Here is a 21,493-nt window from a genome sequence, read left to right as displayed (position 1 = left end):
TTTTTCTAAATGGAACCGCAACTTTTACGATAAGTCAAGTTGTAAAAATGGAAGTGCCAATGTGAAGAATAATCTGAAATTGCGGAAAAATGGATCGAGGGAGCTTATGACAGATTAAAATGACTTAATAACCTACGCTCGCATTGTGCAATCAGTTAATAAACGCGTCAGTAAGGAGACAAAAATCGAAGTAATTCCGGAACAGTTCATCATAGAAAACTACAATTTTTAGGAACTTTAATGGAACAAATTTCAAAGCACACGCAAAACGTGCATGCAAAAATCTTGGAAAATGGTTCAGGCTTCCTTGTAGGCACAAAAATGCCTGCCTACTCGCCTTCAGTAAAACCTGCGCTTGTCTGCTGCCAAAAAACGTCGGAATTTTTGCCGATATAGGTAAAAGATATTTTTCACTATCTGAAAAAATTTTGTACTGGTTGTCTTATTAATTTATTAATTCTTATTAATTCTAATAAAGTTGTGCTTGCTTCCTAAGATTGTTATTTGACACTGAACATAGTTTGAATCATTTAAAGTACATCGATATTTTGCAGAGTTTTAGTTAATTGCCTTGTTTTATTTTCAATAAAGCTTATTTTTCTCATTACATCGTCTCACTCAAAAAAATCATTTTTCTTTATACTCAAATATTTGAAATTCCTGCAGAATCGTATATTTTCACATCACTGAAGAAAAAAATATTCCCATATTTCATATGACAAGAACTCTTTCATCACAAGTATTTCCAGGCATTCACAGTGACTCAATTCTCTGATTCACATTTAATCTTCGTCTGCTATTGATTTCATTAGAGCATTCCAACTGCAACATGTTGAAACATTGTGAAACTACAAATATTGTTTGCAGAGATTGGTCTTAAAGTATTCAGTGTCATCATTGACATTTATGTTGTGCATTTATCAGTTGAAATGACGATTCTGTGAAGTTTGGTCAGAATGATCAAATTTTGTGGAAATATAGGAATACAGGCAGCAGTTTGATCATATTAACAATCAAAAAATTATTAAACGGCAGAGTAGCACCAGACTATCTACCTACACTTCCTCATAACATTAAAAATATTTTTGTTGCTCTTGGAAAACGTGAAAGTGCAAAAAGCACTTCTAAGTAGAGCAGCTGTTACAACAATTAAGAAATGTCCTGCTTAACGAATTGTTGCTCCTGGAGCATGATCGGGAAGCGCCTAGAAATAAAAGTTACGCTTACAGTCGTGTCTTCGCGAGCCTGGAGAGCGAGCCAGTAGTCTAGTCACTCACTGAGAGCGCTCCGTGTGAAGCTTAGGACACCAACATAGCCAATAAGTTCGTTAGAACTTGAGTATGTATAGTTTTAACTTCCCAATCATAAAGCGTGCAAAGCGCTTGAATATTTATGTAGTTAAACAAATGTTTTACGGTTTACAGCTATGAAAACTCTTGATCTTCTGATAAGAGAATACATTAAGTCTCAAAGTCGTTAACTAAACCTGCAATATTGTGAGTCATACGATTTCTCGAGCCGATGATAATTGTTTCCGTTACTTTTAAAACTTTGATATCAGTGGTAGTGAAAAATAAAAAACGTCAATTCTCCAAAATATTTATTCAGAAACCAATGGGATCAGAAGCAAAGAAATCAGGATCAAATGGCAACATTCTCATGTATTCTTCCTTCTTATTATCTTCTTCTATCTTTTCTGCCGACATATTAATTTTCTCCGCCGAAAGACTGATTTTCTCCTTGCTCGCCATTTCCTTACTAAGCTTCTCCTTTACATCCTTCTCAATACTTGTTTTCTGTGCCGTCTTAATGTCTTCTTTGCTCGTCTTCTCCTTGCTCAATGTCTTCTCTCTACTTGCTTTTTTGATTGTCTCCTTACTCAACTGATTTGGCGACTTTGTAATTGATTTTGATGGTGGTGTGGAGATAGGCATTTCCCAATCAAATGGATCATTCCATGAAAATTTTCCTTTACTCATGATCGAAATGAGAAGCATGAAAATTTTGTGGTAATCCGGGCGGTGGAAGTATGTAAGACTTCTGTAAACATTCAATTGAGGTTTATACAATCATAAAAGATCTACCTCAAGTACTTGGCAATCTCTAAGAACTCCATCGGACTATTTTGAAGAACGACTTCATCGGAATGTAGTCTTTTCATCTCTCCAACGACTCGCTTATCACTGCAATTAATTTTTGAAAACTAAAAATCAACAACTTCCGCTCGTAAATGGCATAGCATCAGTGGCGCCAATTGAATCGCCTCTTATCATTATTAGATCTCACGTACTGGAGAAAAGTGACGATTTGCTGATGGTTGGACAGGAAAACTGATAGGGCAAAATATTCTACACTAATAAAAAAACTAGAGTTCCCTATAAAAAAAAGGGGCCGAGTTGTTTGTCAGGTAAGTTCTGCACCGACCCAAACCCCTGTTATACAATGCCTGTTGGACAGACTAGTATGTTTTTGATCATATGGTCCTTACTTTTGCGATGACCATGGAAGAGGTCCACGGAGCTCAGCAAGCAGATACAAGATGCTCCAAAGATCGTCCACTCTTCCCTGCTCAGCACGATCATGCATTCTGATTGAACAATAACGTGTTGTGCCTCTGAAATAATTTAAAAACTACTTTCGTACAATCTGCAATAATCAAGTTTACCTGAAAAGAGACCTCTCCCTTGGTCTTCTCATCATCAATTTGCTTGGTTGATCGGATTGTGACACAACAAATTGACGAGCAAGTCCAAAGTCAAGGACATGAAAAAAGCGGCATTCGTCGTTATTTGTCTTGTATCCGAGCGCCATGTTAGCTGGTTTCAGATCACGATGGATGAAACCAATCTGAACATATTGATGTCCTTCAATTAATTTTTGAATTCAATTCCTACGTCATGGATTTGTTTCAAACAAAAGAGCACATTAGCAGCAATACGGACTTGCGAAGAGACGGTGATTTGACGAGCTATTCTTCTGAAAATTAATAATTATAGCAAAAAAAGTATTAATTCATAAATATTCTTACTTGACAATTTTATTCAAACTTTCACCAAGAAGTGTCATAATCACGTAAGTGAAATCCGTCAGTCTTGCAGCAAAAAGAAATTGACAGACATGAGGTTTGCCTGACAATTTCTTTAAAATTGCGACTTCTAATTTCAGAACACATCCTCCTGCTGCACCATTTGATTCTGCTTTCATTGCTGCCTCAGTCTCATCTTCAAGATTTTTGACGAGGTATACACTTCCACAGCCACCTTCTCCGAGTTTTCTAATAACTTGCCACGAGCATCCGACTATTTTTCCTTTTGGCAATTCCACTGTTCCATTGTCAGTATGCTTTACTGAAAAGTACTTTTGATTAAAATAAAGCATTTGAAAACTTACTTTCCGTCATTAATTTGTCTACAGCTAGACGTAAGAACGATAAGTTTAGAAATAATTAAGTTTTGCTTCGATTAGTGAAATATTTTAACACGTTTTTTTTTTATATTGAACTTTTGTTTATTTAAAAAATGTTTGGAATATTGTTACACGTTGATGGAAAATAAAAACAAATTTTATAAAATTTAAATTATTTCGAACTTTTCTACTTGAAACGAGTAACGAGTCAAAGGTCTTCAAAATAAAATGAGTAACGAAGAAATTGAATCGGTATGTTGAATTGTTGCCTCAAGTTTGTCTCAACTACGGCTCCAATGGTAGGCAAAGTATGCCTGCCTAGTGCCTATAGATGCTCACATATGGGGCAGATTTCGATATATTTTTGTTCCAAACATCACAGAATCATGTGTAACTGTGATATGAAATTTGAACAGCCAGATACTAAAAGAAACGTTTCAGGCCTACACAAATACGATCGAACAGATTCTGGAATTGTCTGGAAACACTGCAGCCGCGTATATTCCAATTCTTGGAGGAAAATCGATTGAATTGGCGATTTCAACCATGGAAGAGTATCTGGTGATGTTGAAGAATCTGAAAGAAGAATACGAGAAAGAACCGACCCATCTGTCATCCGTTTCTCCAAGAGCGAATGACTCAATGCTTCTTCGTCGTATTCAGCTTGCACATACCTCGAAATCTCGTCCTACGCTCCAGAGAACGTCTCCCGAAGTTGCAAGATTCATTGGTTCACCAATGGAAATTGATAATCTGGGAATCTCGAGAAGTGATACGATTGCTGAGAAATCATCATTCCTGGATCCAACGATGATGATGGATAAGACAACGGTAAATTAATGATTAAGTCAAGATTTCCTGAGCTTCTCATTTTTTGGAAGTTGTTTTGATACTTAAATTGTTTTTGCAAACCCAATATTAATTTTTCACTATCGATATTTCAGCACGAAAGAGGATTCCTGGCTGATGTTAGTGACATGAATGGTACAGTTCGTTCAAGACAGGCTAGTTTTCATTTCAACTACACTTCACCAGTACCTGCTGAGAAAACACGACGTTCGTCTGGTATTCAACACGCGAATTCGACGATTGATTTTGATGCAGATGTTTCCTCATTTTTCGATTCAACTCAAATTCACAGAAGATCTCGTCAACAGGCAGGACGTGAGCCATCTATTGCGTTGATAAATGATGGATTGCGTACTCCGTAATTTTCTTTAAATTGTTTTCTCACAATTGCTTAGAATATTCAGGATTACACTCAACAATACGATTCTTCTGTCCGATTCTGAAACGACACCAACGAATTTGCAAACGCTGTGGAATGTGAAACTTCGTCCGGGCAGTAATCGAAAGGTATGTTTGCTCATTTGATAGCTGTCAACGAATGATATTTTCCAGATCGATAATGAAATTCGCAAAGAAATTCAGAGACAATTGGCATGTGATCCTCAATTGTGAGCTCGTGAACTCTATTGAAAAATTTTTCAAATAAATGCATTATTTTGTGAAAGTCTTAAAAATTATACACTTCCTAGAGCGAATTATACAAGTGTTCATATTCCAATTTTCGAAGTGCTCGCTCGATCTCATTTTATGTATTTTTCGAAAAAATAAAATGTTGAATGCTTAATAAAAATAGGAAAAAACGAACCATCTTATTTCTTTCTTATTTTATTTTATTTTTAGTTAGTTTCTAAAACATTTTAACTGAATTTTCTCAAATTGCCGTAAAGAATTAAAAAAAACAACTGATATATTTACGAAATGGTATTCGAAAATACTGATAACAATTGCAGCATTGTTGAATCGATACTCTTATGCAAACATACATGCTTCTTTTCCATCTCCTTGCCCTTTTTTCGTCTTGTATAGTGTCGGTGTCTCGTCTCATAACAAGACATTTTTCTCTTCATTTATTGCACAATTTATATGTTTCTAGATGAATCATCAATGAAAATATTGGTGAACATTGAAAGGGAAAGGGTTTATTCGAGATTTACTTCATTTTTGAATATTTTTTTTTCTAATTGTTGTATTAATTCGCTTCCAAATTTCAGCCTAACCATGCTCAAACTTTTACTACCTCTGCTCATATATCCTGTACCGTTTTTTGCTCAAAATTTAGTTATAGACGTAAGTTCATTAGCTTTTTTCTCCCAATATCTCCATATTGTACAGGTATCTCGAAATGCAATTCAAGAATATGTATCTTCAATGTCAACACATTTTAAAGATGAAATATTAAAAGCAAAGCTTCCACCAATGGATGCATCTCGTTTCATTTGTGGAGTAACGTTAAAAGATACAACCGTCACTGACTTTAATTTTTCAAAATTCTCATCAGAACTCGCGGGCCCGTACAAAGATTATTATCTCAATGTAAGTCATCCACTTTTGGTTGATTGACAATAAAATTATCATTTAAGATAACTGATTTCTCATTTACAATATCTGGCTCCTATGTTCGTAATTTTCTCTTCTTCAAGTTCTATGACACATTTTCTGTGAAAATAAAGTTCAAGAACGTGTCTCTTGGTGCTCTTGTTCCAACTTTTGCAAACGGGTATCCGTTTTTACATGGAGTCATCAATTGGTAAGACTTTTTGAAAAATTAGTTCTGAAAAAATTGGTTAAAAATTTGGTAAGCTGCAAAATTACTAATTGTTTATTTTTCCCAAAACCCACAACGTTTTTTTTTTGGAAATTCTCAGAAGTTTGTTTATTTGACTATATTTTCAGTGGTTTTTCACCTGAAACCGTGGAAGATCCTGTAACAAATGGATGGTTCGTAACATCTTTGATTCGAGAGGCAGTTGAGTAAGATTGTTAACGTTTTCACTGTATTATGTTCCATTACTGATTTTATGTTTCAGAGAAAATATAAAAGAAGCAATTTGTCATATACTTGTTCAATTGCTTGACAGCAAAATTAGAAGCGATATTCATGAGCTTCAAGTTGATTTTCCCATATTTTCAAGTAATCAGTTGATTTTTTCCTCAAAAATTAAATATTTTCCAGACACATCGGAGATGTCATTCAGAATGTTCAAAAAAGCCCCATACACGTCATCTACCAAACAAATCCGGTATTTTCTGGAAGGAGAAATTGAATATCCGGCAAGTGAGCCAGCTGTATTTTTACCAAACGAAGTTTCGGATGAGATTCCAAAACGCCATGTTGCGTATCATATTCATGAAAAACTTCTCGCAGAAATGCTCGAGGCGATGTGTGAAAAAGGATTATTCGACGGGTGAGTTTCGATTACAGAAATGTTTTTAATCTTCAATTTTTCAGAAACTTTACCTCCCTCCCATCAATGAAACCAGTAAGCTATCTTTGTTTGAGTGCAAGTGCAAAGATACAAGGAATATCAAGTGAGACTCATTAATTTTACACCTGTTCTTAACACTTTTCTTCACAGACACAATAACAATAATAATTCACATAACCAGTCTGGAGACTTATCCGGATGACCAAGAAAAGTCTCAACTACGCAGTTTTATGGTGACTCCATTGCACAAGTAAGATTAAATAAGACATTGGTCTAGTCGCAAATTATCGGATTACAGCAGTGAGCATGAGCTCTTCATCCGGTTAAAATCTCAATTGGCGAATCGATGGCTGGACAATACGTTTACAGAACAGGTAATAGATGTAACAAATGCTTTAGATTGCGCCTGCCTTGTGCCTGCCTATCGGCTGTTTTCTGCAAATTTATATAATTGGCTACCGGCACGCAATCGGACATGACTTTATAAACTAGGCAGGCATTTTTGTTTTGACGGAAAACATATACTTTCAGCTATTCAATCATCTCTCCGTAGTTCTTTCTGACAATTTCCGTCTACCTCTGCCCTTCATTCATAACTCATCGATATCGGATGTCATATTTCTTCCAAACGCAGATTACTTTACTATTCTCTCAAATTTCGATTTTCATCAAAATGATTCTCAATTCCGAAACCGGTAATTTATCTCGTATTTTCTTCAACTAATTTTCAAATCAAGTTCAATAAATTCATTGTCCAATAGACTCTGCTTCATTGTTTTTGAGACGACCCAGCTCAACTCTCAGACTTCGTTCATGCATCACAAGATTCTGAAAACATTGAAAAGTTGTGGATTTTGCTGAAATGAAAAAGAGTTCGTTTACATACCGAGTATTGAATTTCTCCTCTCTTAACTCTTTCACTCAATTCATTCACCAATTGGGCCTGCCTGTCTAGATCCACTTCAACTGCTTTAATCTGATTGACAACTGAAACCATTTCACTCGTACGTGTATTCTTCTCATCAATTGCTTTTTTTACTTGAACACTCAGATCATTGATGTTTTCCGCAAATTTTCCATGATCAATTGGAGATGACGGTGATTTGGACCAACTAGGAACAGACGGAGTTACCAATGACTCAGATGAAGCTACCGGCGAGGACATGCCAGAGTCTGTTGGGGTTGAAACCTTTGCTGGACTTTTCGGATTCGATTTCGGCAAAGATTGAGCCGGTCTCCTAAAAGATGATTTTTAATGAGTATTTTCCGAAAAATCTCACATTGTCTTAACACGAGTATTTGTAAAAATTCCAAGAAAATTTGGTTGCTTCCAGATGAACTTCCGATCAGCAAAGTCTCCGGGAGAAGGCATTGCTTGAACGATAAACTGATGATTTGATTGATATTTTGTTCCATCAATCAATGTGATTTGAATCGCCACTTTTTCGCCATTACTCAAGAATCCTTTACTGGGGCAAACTGTGTATCTAGTCGGTCCATTTGTTCGAACACGGAAAGCAATACGACATGGATAGATGTTTCTGAAACATTATAGATTTTCTAAACTCAAAGTAGTCTCGCGAGAAGAAGAAGCTCTTTTTTCCTTGGCTGGGATTTTGTTAAATTTCATGAACAATAATTCATGACAAGTCCGAAAGATCAAAATCGTTGCAATAATTTTTCTCGTGGCGAGACCCATCCAATTAAATTCATTTCAAGAGCGCATTTCGGGAAATTGTATCACATTTCTCGTTCGATTTCTACATTTGCAAATACACGTCTGGAAATCGCCACTTACTTGAGTTCCAGAGTTTTATCAATTTGTCCTGAATTAGACTCGATAATAATATTCAATGGGTTAACCTGAAACATAATTCACTTGATTTCCAAACTTCTTTATCCAAAATCTTACAGTAATCAATTTTGGAGCAATTGGCTTTGTTGTTCCTCCAGGTCCCTTGATAATGTAGTCCATAGACTGCTTGGTCTCCATTTTGTGAAATAAACGATTTTCGATTTGAATTTATTCATTTTTCGAAAAATTTCAATTTAGGACAGTAGAGCAAATTGGAAAAATTAAACGTGTTTGAGAAAGTGAACAAATAAAACCAGTATTTTTTTGAAATGAGAAGGTAAGAGATAACACAGATAATTGGTGACGTGGGCAAAAGAGGATGGGAATCAAGGAGATGATGAGAATGGATAAGGTATAAATAAAAATTAAAGCAATTCGTAGTGATCTTATTCGGATTAAAGCATCTAGATTGTGCTATGGCGCTTCATGTGAAGACTCAAATGGTCGGAACGAGCAAAATTACGGTCACAGAGGCTGCAGCGGAATGGCTTGTCTCCAGTATGTTTTCGCATATGTCTGAAATATTTTGAACGTTGAATTTGAAGAATCTATCAATCAATTTACCTTGTCAATTCATCACTTCGTGCGAACTTCCAAGAACAGTTTTGCCATTTGCACACAAAAGGTTTCTCACCAGAGTGAGTCCGCTCATGAGCTTTCAAATGTGAAGACTTAGAGTATCTATAAATTATTGATTTCATGACCAAAATACAGTAATCCTACTTACTTTTTAAAGCATCCAGGATACGTGCATGCATGAACAACAAACTTCTTGTCAGTTGGATTCCTTTTGTTTGATTCAATACGTGACTTCCGCTGCAGTGGCGATCGCTCGCTTGATGTAGTGGAAGAGGGTGAAGAGCGAGTTGAATCGAGTTCGCCGTTGTGCGGTAGTCTGTAATCGAATTCATTGATGATCAGAGATGATTGAAGAAGATGAAAAAAGAAGCGTGGTGATGACAAGCAGCAATGCTGTGTTGTTTGTTGCGCGGGGGTGATAAATAATGCAACATGAAGTGTGACCCTGAGATGGTAGATCTACAAAATTCTTCATTTTTTGATTACATTCCGAACTGGGAGGTAGAGTTTCATATGCAAACTTGAATAAATGTACATAGTTCTTAAAATTTAGAAAAAGTTATCAGAAGGGTACCGTATTTTCTCTTTTTTTACAATATACAACTTTTTACAATATAAAAAATCATGAAATCCCTTGAAGTATATAATTTGTTAGAACTTCTAAGTATTTTTTATTCAACAATAAACGTTGTTTTCTCTCATCATCATTGACTTCCCACCAAAAAGATAACTTGATTGATTATCTGTGATTGTATTCTTTTGTGGAACGCGCGAAACAAGCGGCCCCCGCTAAGCTGATCGTTGACCGTGTCGAAAGCAGCGCCACCGCAGTCATTTTCCGATCGAAAAGAAGTATTATGTCAACAAACATGGAAACTGTTAGCAGGCGCCGCGGGGGTGGCAGAAATAGAGTGTTTAGGGGTGACTAATCTTGGTAAAATAACTGGATTTCCAATTTATTCGGAACATTTTTGAGAAAGTTGAGCAATTTAACAATTTACTCAAGAAATGACGTGGCAGGATATATCAATCCCTTTACGTTTGACTAAACTAAACACTTGTCCAAAATATCTGATTTCAATTGAATTTCCTTGTTGCTTTTTGTTAGAACTAGACGGTCGGTGCGGTAATTTGCCGCAAAAGAAAGTGGTACTAGACCACCTACTGTGAGCCTGTGACGCCCGCGCACGCATCCAAATGCACTAATTTGCATGACAAGGTAACTGTTTTTAGAACTTTTGGCAAAGCCTTCCTTCAACTATTCATCTTTTCATATTGCCGCCAAGATTGAAGTGAAAGCAAAAAGACCGAATAATTCCGAAATTGCTTTTGATTTATTTGGTTGTAAACAGCTAATCGATTTGGAATGTTTGACGCACGCATATCCCTTAGCCTTTTTGTTTCCCGGTTTTTTGTATTGTTTCGCGCATTTTATCAAAACGGATATCTCGTCCGGTGGGCAACTTATGAAACACTTATCACAATAGTTTTCCTAATGGAAGAAGGAAAAAACAAGAATACGGTAGACAAGATATGACGTTATGGCAGAAATTATAACATAAACAGAACTGATAGAAAAATAAATTAATTGAGAGAATGAATTTTTTTGCATGAATCTTTGAACGAAATGGATTCTAAAGAAGTTTATGATTGTAATAGCTAAAGATTAGGGATTGATCAGAAAATGGAATATAATTCAATAATTTTTCAGTGTGTGCATTGCGATCGAGTGTTATTTATTTGGACTAACGCTTTTGAACCAAAATTCTATTTTTAAGAAACTTACGGATGCATGGGAATCTCCATTTTGATGGCAGGTAACTGTGATGCAAGTGGACCAAACGAATTTTCTGGACTTGATGGTGGTGTTTCGATTTTATGAGTTGGTGGAGTCATCGAATGAAGTGTCACTGCAGAAACAGTTGTCACTTCCGTATAATATGGTGGATTTCTATCTGAGGTCGTTGGTACATCATAAGGGTTACAAATGATGTGTGGAGGATAGTAGACCTCTGGATACGTTTCATAACTTGGAGGTGCATGAGGTGGGCTGTAGCTCGGAACTTGTTGAACTGGAGGTGGATGCGGGGAGAATGGAGCTTGGAAATGGGGTGTTGGTGGAAGAAGCATCCTTGGAGGCTCTCGGCCAGGTACATGAATAGGTGCAAATTGCTTTGCTCCTGGATTTGGTGTTATGAGAGGAGAGAATGCGAGGCGTCGTTCAATCGCTAAAAATTCTTCAAATTTCAAAAGAAATTATCGACAAATTTACCTTCAATTGCCGGAACATTTTTTCTGCTCGAGTCCCTTTCAATGAATTCGTAGACATCAGCCCAGTCCTGAAAAATGTTTGGCGATGTCATTTTTGCTTTGGACGAAAGGGGGAGAGAAAAAATTCAAATTGCGGGAGAGGAATCTCAAAAATGTTAAAATCACTTTTGAAAGGTTCCTTTTTCATTCTGCGTCTATTTATTATGTTCTTGTCTGTCTATGTCTCTTAATTTTTCCATTTATTCTTCTAAAAAAACCAGTGCCATTAATTAATACACCGTCTTCACTCTCTTTCGGTATCCATCCTCTCTCGACAAGACCATCGAAATGTCTGTTACTCTCTGGATATTGCGCACTGTCTTCCAATGATTATCACCATTGATTAGCCTTCTTTTTGACAGGGTGGAAACCCCAACAAAAATGGAAGCAGACAACACGCAACATACACAAAGTGATATTTCGATGATGATGATGATGAGGAGAAAAAGTCTTCGGACGGACGGACGGAGGAAAAAAAGAAAAGAAAAAGTGTTCTGAATAGGACCTAGTCGAATGAGTCAGAGCCCCATCTATTGTACGTAATTTATATGCGTGTAAGGGTATACCTATGGGCTAAAAAAAAGAAAACAATATTTTTGTATGTTTGTATGTGTAACTATATTTTCGTAATAAATAATTGTACGTCAGAAACGGAAATGAAAATGATGATAATTACAATAATTAGGTAAATATTTATCCGATAATTGGAAAAAGAGATTATGTTCAGAAACACAGCACTCACGAATTTTTAGTGTCCTCTCATATAAACAGATTGTGAAGAAAAGGATATTTTAAAAATTTCGAAAAAAAATGCATTGGTAAAATGCTTTAAATTTTTTTATAAGGTTTTCCCTTTTCGCAATTTTCAAACCAGCATTTCGAAAATTTTCAAACCAGCATTCGAAAAAATTGTACTATAATATTTTCGGATAAAGAGAATGAGAATACAGAATTCAAAAAAAAATATGGGAGACCATGCTGAATGAAAAACTATTTTCGAGTTTCTAAACCAAAGAAAAATTGAGATGAAGCAATGTGACGAAATCAAGGAAATCAATTAGGAGTCGATCAGAACTTCATTTTACTAATTAAATTTTTTTTGCAGAAAAAACACTCACTTCTTCATATCTTGGAGGTGCACTTTGTTCCATTTTCAGCATTTCTTCGAATGGATCGACTCCAGATTGATACTGTATAATGAAATCAAACCAGTGTGTCAGCTGCAAAAAATTGAGCAATTTGGCTGTTCATATTTCAATGAGCAAAGTGAAAATAGTGTAGGAGAAAGAAAAGAAAAGCAAGAAAAACTGTGTTTGTGTGTGTTTACTCTATTGAAAAGAAATGATTGAACAGTGCAAGAGAAAATGCAAGAGAGGAGAAAACGAGAGGCTTAAAGGAAATATAGGTTAGCAGCATCAGCAGAGTGCACTTTCACAGGTAAAAATCATGATCCAGAAGGTCCAAGTGTCTTCAAAAGACATTTGGAGGCGTGGGACGACTGCAGCCAACACTCCGACCGACTGCAACCCAATCGCTGATCAAACTCCGCCCATTTATTTCTGGGGGCAGTCGTTGAGGGAAGTGGAGGAGAACGATGAGAGAAAATGGTTTATGATCGTCTGTTTTTGGGTACTTTTTAATTTGATATTATTTTTATCAAGTTGGAAAAAAGTGAGGAGGTTCTTAATTGTATCAAGTTAAAAAGATCAATTTGGAATAGTTTTAAACAGGACCCCTCGAGGGGATCTATGCATGCTCTTAAGGCAGTAGAAATTTGGTATGATTGAAAGCTACAAGAAAAACCTTTTTTGTTTTATGCACACAGATTTCTACCCACAGACAAAAAAGTTCAGTAAAAGTGCCTAGATTAGCTGCAAATGTACAGTATTACTTCACCCCGGTGTCGATCAAAACAATAAATCTTGCAACTGGTGATGTTTTATCACAACCAATTGAGAAAGACCTATTGAACAAAATGATGAGGGTTTTCAATTATGTCTTGTAACTTTTTGGTGGTCACAGAGTTTTGCAAAATTATTTTCTGAGGCAAATGCTGATATGAAATCAACAAAGGCAGAAGGGTTGACGAACAGTAATTCAATTGTGGAATATTGAGCTCACAAAACATAATAGTTTGAATTTAATTTTTTGGGTCAAACTTAAAAAATTCCGAGACTGACCAGCAAGTAGCAACCACAAAAAATGTAACCATATCATCTTTATTAGTTTAAGTTAACATGTACCATGAAATATAACAAAATGTTTAGGAAATCTAAGTGTGAAAAGCGAAGATAGAGGCACTAGCTTCAAGGTATGAATATATCCGATAATATTGTTCCTAACACCATATCTTTTCAATACTTCCGTTTTTAGAATTAAAACGATTTTTGACCATTATCATCTTGTAAAAAGTGGCAAAATCACTTCGAATCAGTCAAGTGATTACCTCAAAAGATTTCGCTTTCCGCCGATGCCGACAACTAGTGGTGCCCTCCGATGCCAATGAATTAGTGGCAGAATCGGTTCAAAATGGAAACGAAGCGAGCGAGACCACCACCATATTCTCTGAATTAAAAACGACACAAAAAAGTGATGGTATGATTTAGGAGGGGGAGAGAGGAGAAAAAGTCATGTTCAATCATATCATATAATCAATTACGACTTCTTCTCCTTTTTGTTGCTTCGTCTCTTCGACACGTCCACTCAAAAGAAGTATTGCTGAATTTTTGGACACATACAAAAAACAAGAATCCATTGGCATGAGAGTATTCGAAGAATGACACCAACTTTTTTTGCATTTTTCTAAATGAATTTCTCAAAGAATTCTCAGAGAATTAGGTGCCGCTTTAACTACTGATTATGCTATTACAACAAAAAAAAAGATGCAACAACAATGAGTGCTTTCTGATGATCATAGGTCAATTTTTACACAGAGGTACATATATTTCTACAGTAACCCATTCTTGAAGAACATGATTTTTTGGAATTTCCTAATTGCTGCAAATAATGAAACAAATTGCATACTCGTGCGTAACTACCAAATCAGATTACAATTCAAAGCTGATAAAAAGTGAATGTTCGGAAGTGTGCATCATTGCTCTCTTCTTGATTTTTATAATCTCCGAAGGGCAACGCCTATTATTGTCAATGATAAGACATTTATTGCCACTGTCCAGCAGAGCACAGTTTTCCCGGAATAAAAATTCCAAAAATGTGTGATTAGCAATATTCTAACCTAGCGTTAATTTTATATCGCGGTGTTTCCGGAAAAGGAGTTTTAAAAATATACAACTCCTTAAAAAAAAGTATTTCTCTACAACCTTTGACATCTACATGGCTCAGCTCGTTTTTAAAGTTATAACAAAATACAAAATTAAAAATTAAAGAAAATAGGATTTTTTTGAATCGAATTACAGATTTCAAAAAAAAATCGCGTTAAACTAGTGGAGCCTAAGAAACCAGGTTTTGTGATCAGACAATTTAGAAACCTAGGTTTTAGGTTATATGACATTAAATATTTCGAAAATCAAGATAAAAAACAAACAAAATGTCCGACAACGCAGGTGGCACTGTTCATTTAAAGAGAAAGTGCAAGAATCACGCGCGACCGCACCCAAAAACAGTCGAGTGAATCATGAAAACGGATAGGGATAAGAAAAGAAACACAGGTGATGTGGACGATCTCTGGGAGGTATCAACTAAAAATAGGAAAGGAACTGAACTGTAAAAAAATCTTTCGAAACTTAGACATCGTAGATAATTAAATTGTAAATCACAATCATCGAATTCCGGGTTATTTTGCAGGAGACTCATCACATTGGAATGAGACTGGCTATCAACAAATTTCATAAAAATATATACAAAAAGCAACTCAAAATGGCTCGTTTTGCTTCATACAAGAGTCTTCGTTTCTGTTATCACTTGTTATCGGTTTAGTTAAACACGCTTTCAATGCAGCACAACGCGCTTTTTCCCAAAATGGTCACTTTCTTGGTTGCTTTTATCAGCATTCGATGTCTCACTTTTCTTCGTTTGGCATACTGTCTCACTCTCGAATCGTTTACGTAAAGGGCAGAGATGATGTCAATTTGAGCTGAAAACTAGGCGATGGCGTGGGAGGATTCAGGATGACGGAAAATGGAAATAAGTCAGTTGAACTTGAAACTTTTTCGCAAAATTTTGACATATGGGATTCGATACGGTAACAAACTTCTTGGTAGTACAAATACACAACTAATTTGTATGATATGAAGAGACTGGCAAACATTGGTAAGAATTTGATAATCATACATTTGAGAGTTAGTAATACTTATTTTCACTTCAATGGCAAAAGGTACATCAGTTTAACCAGTTTACAAAAAATTAAGTTTTATAAGTGTCGAACACAATGCAAAATTTCGCTTCTAATAGAAAAAATTAACAAATCAATAAAAAAATTTTTAGAGAATCTCATGTTAAAGCAATTTTAGCGAGCACAGCAACCATACGTCATTTTTATCGAAAATTTTGCAGAGAGAACCATTTCTTCTTTTAAGAAATCAGAACTGATATGCTGCATGTTTCAAAATAATGTCAATAACTTTCTGTAGATTTCAGTGAATTGATTCATCTAAAATTGTTATCTCATTCAGATTTCTGATAATTGATCACCTGAGTTGAAAGTGAGGCCTCTCTCATATTCAGGTGTACGTTTCTGCTTTTTTTTTTTGGCTGAAACTTCATACCAGTGTGCACATTCTATTTTGTAGCCGACCAAAGTTTCAAATAAATTATGCATGACGTTTATCAGAAGGCCTTGATAAAGAACTATCTTAAAAGCTCTTACACAAAAATTGATTTGTTGAACTATTGAAACAAGTTGTCTAAATGATTAATTGTGCACAAAATATGAAAATGGAAACATATTAATGAAGGCTTCAGTTTCCTGCAAATTATTAAACTTTTAATTTATTTTAGGGGTCTTGAACTAGTACAATTAAAAGCTTCTTAAACGTAGATGAACATTGTTTTGATTTTTAGATAGCGTAATCCCAGTGGAATACGGTATTATACCTTTTGACAGTAGAATCTGACTTTACACGACTAATCTGTCAATGACCTAATTAGCAAAAAACTTGATGTTTGTGGTGAAGAATGAATTGGATGTGGAAGACAGAAAGAGAGAATTCTGTTTTCCGGTGTGTTCTAGCAGAAAATTGGATTTGTGTGGTGTAGGAAGTTGACACGAAAAGTTGTCAAAAAACACACTGACTGAAAAGAGAAATGAATTAGACTCTCGATGTGTTCGAGAAGGCTACGGTAACTTATACTAAACAAACACTGGAATGGCGAATTAGAAGTGAACGGTCGTCTTTTTTTCTCTTTTAAACTTTCAATTTCAATTTGTTCGTTTTTAAGAGATTCTTGGTTGTCCCCGCGCATATCATGTTTTTTATCAATTCAGTTTGCATGCACATCGTTTCCGACACACACACACACTTCTACCTCATTTCACACGTTTACATTTATTTACATTTAAATGTACATATGTTTCGATTTCTTTTCCTTTTCAACGACCGATTGGCAAAAAATACGGACGTGTCTTCTGGACAACAATGAAATGTGAGAAAAAGCAGCACTGAACGGTAGATATGGAAGGGGGACGAATGAAAAGCAGAAGATGAAATAAATGAAATCAGTGAAACGTGTTCTAATCCCTACAATTACCTGGATTGTTGTGCGTGAGTGTATCTATCAATAGGTTTTCAACAAAACGGACGGGGGGACGCCGCGCCGCCCCGCCGCCGGGATGTTGTAGGTCTAACCAAACAATTAGTCAGGTGAGTGACAAATATTAGCCGCCCCTGTAGAGTTTAAGGGTGCCCACGCGACGGATAAGTCACCCAACGTAACCTTGAAAACAACTTCGAGATGCATGGTCATGGCAGATTCAGAAGCGGTGAATGTGGTTCAGCGGCAGTAATGGTGGAAACTGGATTTTTGAATGAATGTTGATTTAAGGGAGGAATGTAACAAGAGGGAAGGCTCTTGACTTATCAGTCTGCCAACGGAAGAACATGTATAAAAAAGTGTTGAAGTGAGAAACTGTATTTTGTAAAAGTTAGAAACATGAGTATCATCTTGTATGATAAGAAGTTGCCAAGTTACTTGAGTTGCCTGCATGGCTGAAATGACGAAATGAAATCAAAAAGTATTGACAGTAAAATAAAGAGAAAAAGCGGAACTAGCGAGAATATTGAGCAAAAGTCAAAATGTTTCAAAAAATCTTTAATCAAAAGTTGGCAAATCTTGGGCAAAGGTTGAGCTCAAGTTGATAAAAGTGTTTGATGAAAATTTGACTGAAATTGGGCTGCAGTTTTGCCATCATGCTTAGTTTTTTTTGTTGTTAAACTTGTGCTAGAAATTGACACAAAATTGTCACGGAAGAATCTTTCAAATTTGAAAAACCCCCTGATAATAAAACTTTTCTAAATGAAAATATAAAGATCCATTGACATTATTCCGAACTTACTTATTTATCGAATAATTTTCAAAATTCCAAAATAGAATATTAATTTTTAGTGTCGAAATGACTTGAACTTTTTATCACTTCTTCTTTCTATTTCCTCTTTTCAGATGCCGACATTTCTACATTTAGACAACACGAGAAAGTAATATTTGTGCATGATCATCACACATTCAACAACAGACAGGCATACAAATTTTACGTGCGTATAGATGCCCACAGACTGATAAATGATCGAAGTTTGAGGTGGAAAATGTAGTGATTCGTTAAATTGCAACAGAATGAGTCCGTGAATAAAAGAAAACCGCAATCAGTTGAAAATTTTGTCAATGAGCATGCGGCTTCACGAGGAGACAGCATGCTATATTGAATTTAATAACTAATCTTACTATGTTCTTAAATTTGAAATTACCAATCGAGGGAATATACTATATTTGGAAATCAAAAAATACAACAGTTTAATTTTCTACAGTTTTTGAAATATATAATAAAAATCAATAGAAAACGATCCAACTAATAATTAGAAGTTGCGCGTTTTCTTTTTGCTTTTTCTCAAACTCTACGTATTTTTTGTTAACTCTTTTAACAAACCTTTGGGCCATTTTAGGAAAATTAATGACAAATTCCCACAAGTTGCACCCAGATTCAAATACCTAATGACTTTTTGGCCCGAGAATGATATTATAAATTTACCGCATTCACCAAGAGTTTAGATTATGCAATTTTTACAAGCTAAAGGTTTCTATCACAATTCTTGAATTCATGTAGGGTAATTATAAGAAGTGATTCTCTGTAATGGTATACATTCCTTTAATAAAGCTACCGAACAAGAAAATATAAATGTTCCTCTGGAATCCAATACTGTGACACATGGTTCTACTGCTATAAGGTATTCAATGCCTCAGCAAAACATCATAGGTTACTGTAACACGGTTTGAGTCCACTGGGCCAATGAACAAGTATTTCAACGCGGCAAGCAGAAAAAAACATCTAAAAGACATTGGAGTACGGTATGCCAACGGGCGCTCTCAATTTCTCAAAAGCAACATTTAGTTGATTGTTGCGGGCGAACCGCTCACCTCGAAATGTGGCGAGTAATGTGATTCAATGGCTGAAATAGTGAGCGATTGGGCGAGACGGGGTGACACATAGTGTGTGTTCGAATGAAGATGTTGGAAGATTGTGAAGAGGGACGGGATTCTGATTGAATATTACACCATCTCAAGAAAAGGTTTCATTCTTTTCTTTTTCCAGAGGCACAGATAGAGAGCCAATTAAGACGAATCGATTCCCATTTATCATTATTAAGTGGTACTGTGAAGTGTCGATGCAATCATTAGTTCATGAGATCATCACATTTAGAAGAAATACAATTGGGTGATAATTATAAAGAAACTGATTAGAAGGACACTTTTTCAGGTAATATTAATTATCAATTTTACGTCTGGGAATTAGAACTCGAATCGTTTCATAAACATTAAAAAAAAAGAACATTGCTCTATTAAGAAATACATCATCATCTTCCATATGATCGCAACATTCTAATCTTTCCTTTCTCGTTCCAATTTTTTGTCAAAGGGACAATTCGCCGTCCCGACCAAATCTTACACTCACAAAGTGCCGCTTCCTCACGAAAAAATGCGCGAACGTCTCTGTCGATTAATCATTGCTGAATAAACTTTGTTTGGGTTGTCTTGTACGGACACACTTTCAGGCGGTAGATCATATCCTCAAAGAAAGCGTGAATTGTAGATGCCAGGTTTTTGATGAACAAATAAAAATTTATGAATTCCTTCGGATGGGGTCTTTGATGAACATAAATTAAAAGGGAGAAGCATGCTGAAATGAAAGTTACCATTTTTACAAAATTGCTTCAAAATTAGAACTGGATGTATTATTTAAACAAGCTTCCGGTGTTTGAAGAATTATTCATATTATTTAAATTTTAAATTAACTAGTTCAGGTTTTTTAATCCTTTTATATAATTGTCAGAAACTGTCAGGTTGCCCCACGTTCCAAATTTGACTCAAGGAAGGTAAAAAGACACTTGAATCTGGTACTAGAGTCGTTTTTGTGCCTATGTGAAAGACTATTCTTGGAGCTCTTCTTTCAAACATTTCGTGCATTTCTGCCAGAATTGTTCTGAATTCTGAAATCATTATGTACAAACATCTTTATCAAAATATTATCTTCATGTGATACGAAGCATGTCAAACTTATCTCCTGTAAAACGTTATCCAACTGTAGTCCAAACCATTTACCTACAATACAGTAACCAATTTCTTCAGACTAAACGCTTTCTAATGGTTTGCTCATTGATCGTCTCTCATTTGAATTGATATCCTGTTCAATTCAGATTCAAAATCTCATTAATCTCATGTCCGGATGATGTGGCAGATAAGCGAGGAAATGTTTCAATTGCGCAAGGACAAATCAACGATAAACTCATGTGTGAGTGTGCGAATTGAACGAAGAAATTGGTTTGGCAATCGTAGAAATTCACACTAACTGTCTATTAATTACCTGTCAAAAGTGTCTGGTTTCTCTCACGTTTTGTGTACTTTCTCGTAGATAAACCGTTTAGAGATTTGAAACATTCATTCACACTCCTAAAACTAACCAATGGACATTAAAAAATAAAGTTGCGATTTGGGAAAAAGGGATTTGCTTTTGGAAACTACAAAAATATTGCTCCGTGACATGATCCAAAAATATATAAATTGGAATGCTCCACGTAGTTTTTAAATATTAATGATAAACCTTATTTTTAATTTCAGCATTAATTTCAGAGATTGGCAAAAGGTGAGAGGCATTATTAAAAATAGCCTTCAAATGTTATTAGGTTTTCACAAAAGTAAACCATGTTGTTTCTAGATTTCGAAATTCATAAGATCTCGTTTGTTTCAAATCTACTATTCACGAAAACATAACGTATGTTGCAGACCATTCCCAGAAGGAAAAAACTATGAAAAAGAAAATATGTTTTTCTTTCGATTGTTTCCGAAATAAAATCCATTTTCAATCTAAGTTCCTGTTATAAATCATGTAGACATTGACGTTGAAATAGCAAAATGCTTGCACATCGTTTTCTTATCATTTCTCTTCTCGAAGCATTCTAACTATAAATTTATTTGTTTTTCAGTGTCAATGTCGTTATATTAAAAAAAAAATCATGGGACATTTTGTAAAAACTTTTTCAAAATAATAAATGTTCTCATCGAATCTATACTATAGTTATCAACTGTTCTCAATCGGTAGAGTGCTCGGGCTCCCGATCGATTTCACAAAAATGGTTTGGTCCGCAAACACGACGACGGACATTGCGTATTTGTCGTCATTTTCCCTCTTCACGTGCTGTGTTCAGTTCAATTCGGGTTTTTATTTGCCGTCAGACCACTTTTTTTCGTGACTCATACTAAAAAATGCAGAAATAGAGCAATTTATCCTGCTATACAGATTTTTTATATTTTCTAGTTGAAATCCTCGACTATTGAATTAATTTGTTGACTTCGTACTGTACTTGTCGCATTTCTTTTTATAAGAAAAATTAATAAAATATATTAA

The 21,493-nt window shown here is 35.4% G+C and overlaps 5 protein-coding genes, 1 long non-coding RNA gene and 7 other non-coding genes across 16 annotated transcripts; 5 read left to right on the top strand and 8 right to left on the bottom strand.

The window, feature by feature from the left end:
* Positions 1-1,587: 1,587 nt before the first annotated feature.
* F54H5.2 (Protein kinase domain-containing protein) lies at positions 1,588-3,378 on the bottom strand (the record flags this gene model as incomplete). Of its 3 annotated transcripts, NM_062946.2 has the most annotated exons (6): positions 1,588-2,040; positions 2,085-2,183; positions 2,489-2,614; positions 2,666-2,847; positions 2,895-2,976; positions 3,029-3,378. In NM_062946.2, the coding sequence occupies 6 exons, from the start codon at positions 3,376-3,378 to the stop codon at positions 1,605-1,607; spliced, it is 1,275 nt and encodes a 424-aa protein (NP_495347.1). The 3 variants fall into 3 exon arrangements, with proteins under 3 accessions (NP_495347.1, NP_001300551.1, NP_001300552.1); NM_001313622.3 differs by lacking the exons at positions 2,489-2,614; positions 2,666-2,847; positions 2,895-2,976; positions 3,029-3,378 and having other exon boundaries at positions 1,605-2,040; positions 2,085-2,161; NM_001313623.3 differs by lacking the exons at positions 2,085-2,183; positions 2,489-2,614; positions 2,666-2,847; positions 2,895-2,976; positions 3,029-3,378 and having other exon boundaries at positions 1,605-1,997.
* A 215-nt stretch (positions 3,379-3,593) lies between these two features.
* On the top strand, positions 3,594-4,913 carry F54H5.5 (uncharacterized protein). The gene is made up of 5 exons (NM_062945.6): positions 3,594-3,657; positions 3,847-4,236; positions 4,350-4,612; positions 4,659-4,761; positions 4,807-4,913. The coding sequence occupies exons 1-5, from the start codon at positions 3,634-3,636 to the stop codon at positions 4,864-4,866; spliced, it is 840 nt and encodes a 279-aa protein (NP_495346.3). The 5' UTR covers positions 3,594-3,633; the 3' UTR covers positions 4,867-4,913.
* A 546-nt stretch (positions 4,914-5,459) lies between these two features.
* On the top strand, positions 5,460-7,439 carry F54H5.14 (Lipid-binding serum glycoprotein C-terminal domain-containing protein). Its single transcript, NM_001313621.3, has 10 exons — positions 5,460-5,541; positions 5,587-5,787; positions 5,835-6,001; positions 6,148-6,225; positions 6,282-6,385; positions 6,428-6,659; positions 6,704-6,783; positions 6,831-6,930; positions 6,979-7,054; positions 7,212-7,439. The coding sequence occupies exons 1-10, from the start codon at positions 5,473-5,475 to the stop codon at positions 7,377-7,379; spliced, it is 1,275 nt and encodes a 424-aa protein (NP_001300550.1). The 5' UTR covers positions 5,460-5,472; the 3' UTR covers positions 7,380-7,439.
* On the top strand, positions 6,318-6,338 carry 21ur-12367. Its single transcript, NR_051248.1, has one exon.
* Positions 7,358-8,676, bottom strand: F54H5.3 (Major sperm protein). The gene is made up of 5 exons (NM_062944.3): positions 8,593-8,676; positions 8,479-8,543; positions 7,961-8,221; positions 7,567-7,918; positions 7,358-7,508 (listed from the first exon to the last, which is right to left on the bottom strand). The coding sequence occupies exons 1-5, from the start codon at positions 8,671-8,673 to the stop codon at positions 7,428-7,430; spliced, it is 840 nt and encodes a 279-aa protein (NP_495345.1). The 5' UTR covers positions 8,674-8,676; the 3' UTR covers positions 7,358-7,427.
* Positions 8,677-8,693: 17 nt separating this feature from the next.
* On the bottom strand, positions 8,694-12,644 carry klf-3 (Kruppel-like factor 3; the record flags this gene model as incomplete). Of its 2 annotated transcripts, NM_001027034.7 has the most annotated exons (6): positions 8,694-9,051; positions 9,100-9,216; positions 9,263-9,430; positions 10,901-11,342; positions 11,387-11,453; positions 12,543-12,644. In NM_001027034.7, 6 exons carry the CDS (start codon positions 12,582-12,584, stop codon positions 8,940-8,942), a joined length of 948 nt encoding a protein of 315 aa, NP_001022205.1. In that variant the 3' UTR covers positions 8,694-8,939. The 2 variants fall into 2 exon arrangements, with proteins under 2 accessions (NP_001022205.1, NP_001022204.1); NM_001027033.2 differs by lacking the exon at positions 12,543-12,644 and having other exon boundaries at positions 11,387-11,477.
* F54H5.11 lies at positions 10,217-10,351 on the top strand. The gene has a single exon (NR_051247.1). It is a non-coding gene; the product is annotated as an Unclassified non-coding RNA F54H5.11 (non-coding RNA).
* A 299-nt stretch (positions 12,645-12,943) lies between the features above and the next one.
* On the bottom strand, positions 12,944-13,062 carry F54H5.9. Its single transcript, NR_051246.1, has one exon. It is a non-coding gene; the product is annotated as an Unclassified non-coding RNA F54H5.9 (non-coding RNA).
* Positions 13,063-13,629: 567 nt separating this feature from the next.
* linc-138 lies at positions 13,630-15,216 on the bottom strand. Its single transcript, NR_101702.1, has one exon. It is a non-coding gene; the product is annotated as a long non-coding RNA linc-138 (long non-coding RNA).
* A 1,622-nt stretch (positions 15,217-16,838) lies between these two features.
* Positions 16,839-16,977, bottom strand: F54H5.8. The gene has a single exon (NR_051245.1). It is a non-coding gene; the product is annotated as an Unclassified non-coding RNA F54H5.8 (non-coding RNA).
* Positions 16,978-17,081: 104 nt separating this feature from the next.
* F54H5.7 lies at positions 17,082-17,263 on the top strand. The gene has a single exon (NR_051243.1). It is a non-coding gene; the product is annotated as an Unclassified non-coding RNA F54H5.7 (non-coding RNA).
* F54H5.12 lies at positions 17,122-17,263 on the bottom strand. Its single transcript, NR_051244.1, has one exon. It is a non-coding gene; the product is annotated as an Unclassified non-coding RNA F54H5.12 (non-coding RNA).
* Positions 17,264-20,236: 2,973 nt separating this feature from the next.
* On the bottom strand, positions 20,237-20,467 carry F54H5.10. Its single transcript, NR_051242.1, has one exon. It is a non-coding gene; the product is annotated as an Unclassified non-coding RNA F54H5.10 (non-coding RNA).
* Between the last annotated feature and the right edge of the window lie 1,026 nt (positions 20,468-21,493).

Source organism: Caenorhabditis elegans, chromosome II, assembly GCF_000002985.6.
Source record: "Caenorhabditis elegans chromosome II".
Lineage (NCBI taxonomy): Eukaryota > Metazoa > Nematoda > Chromadorea > Rhabditida > Rhabditidae > Caenorhabditis > Caenorhabditis elegans.
This window is presented reverse-complemented; position numbering and strand designations above follow the sequence as displayed.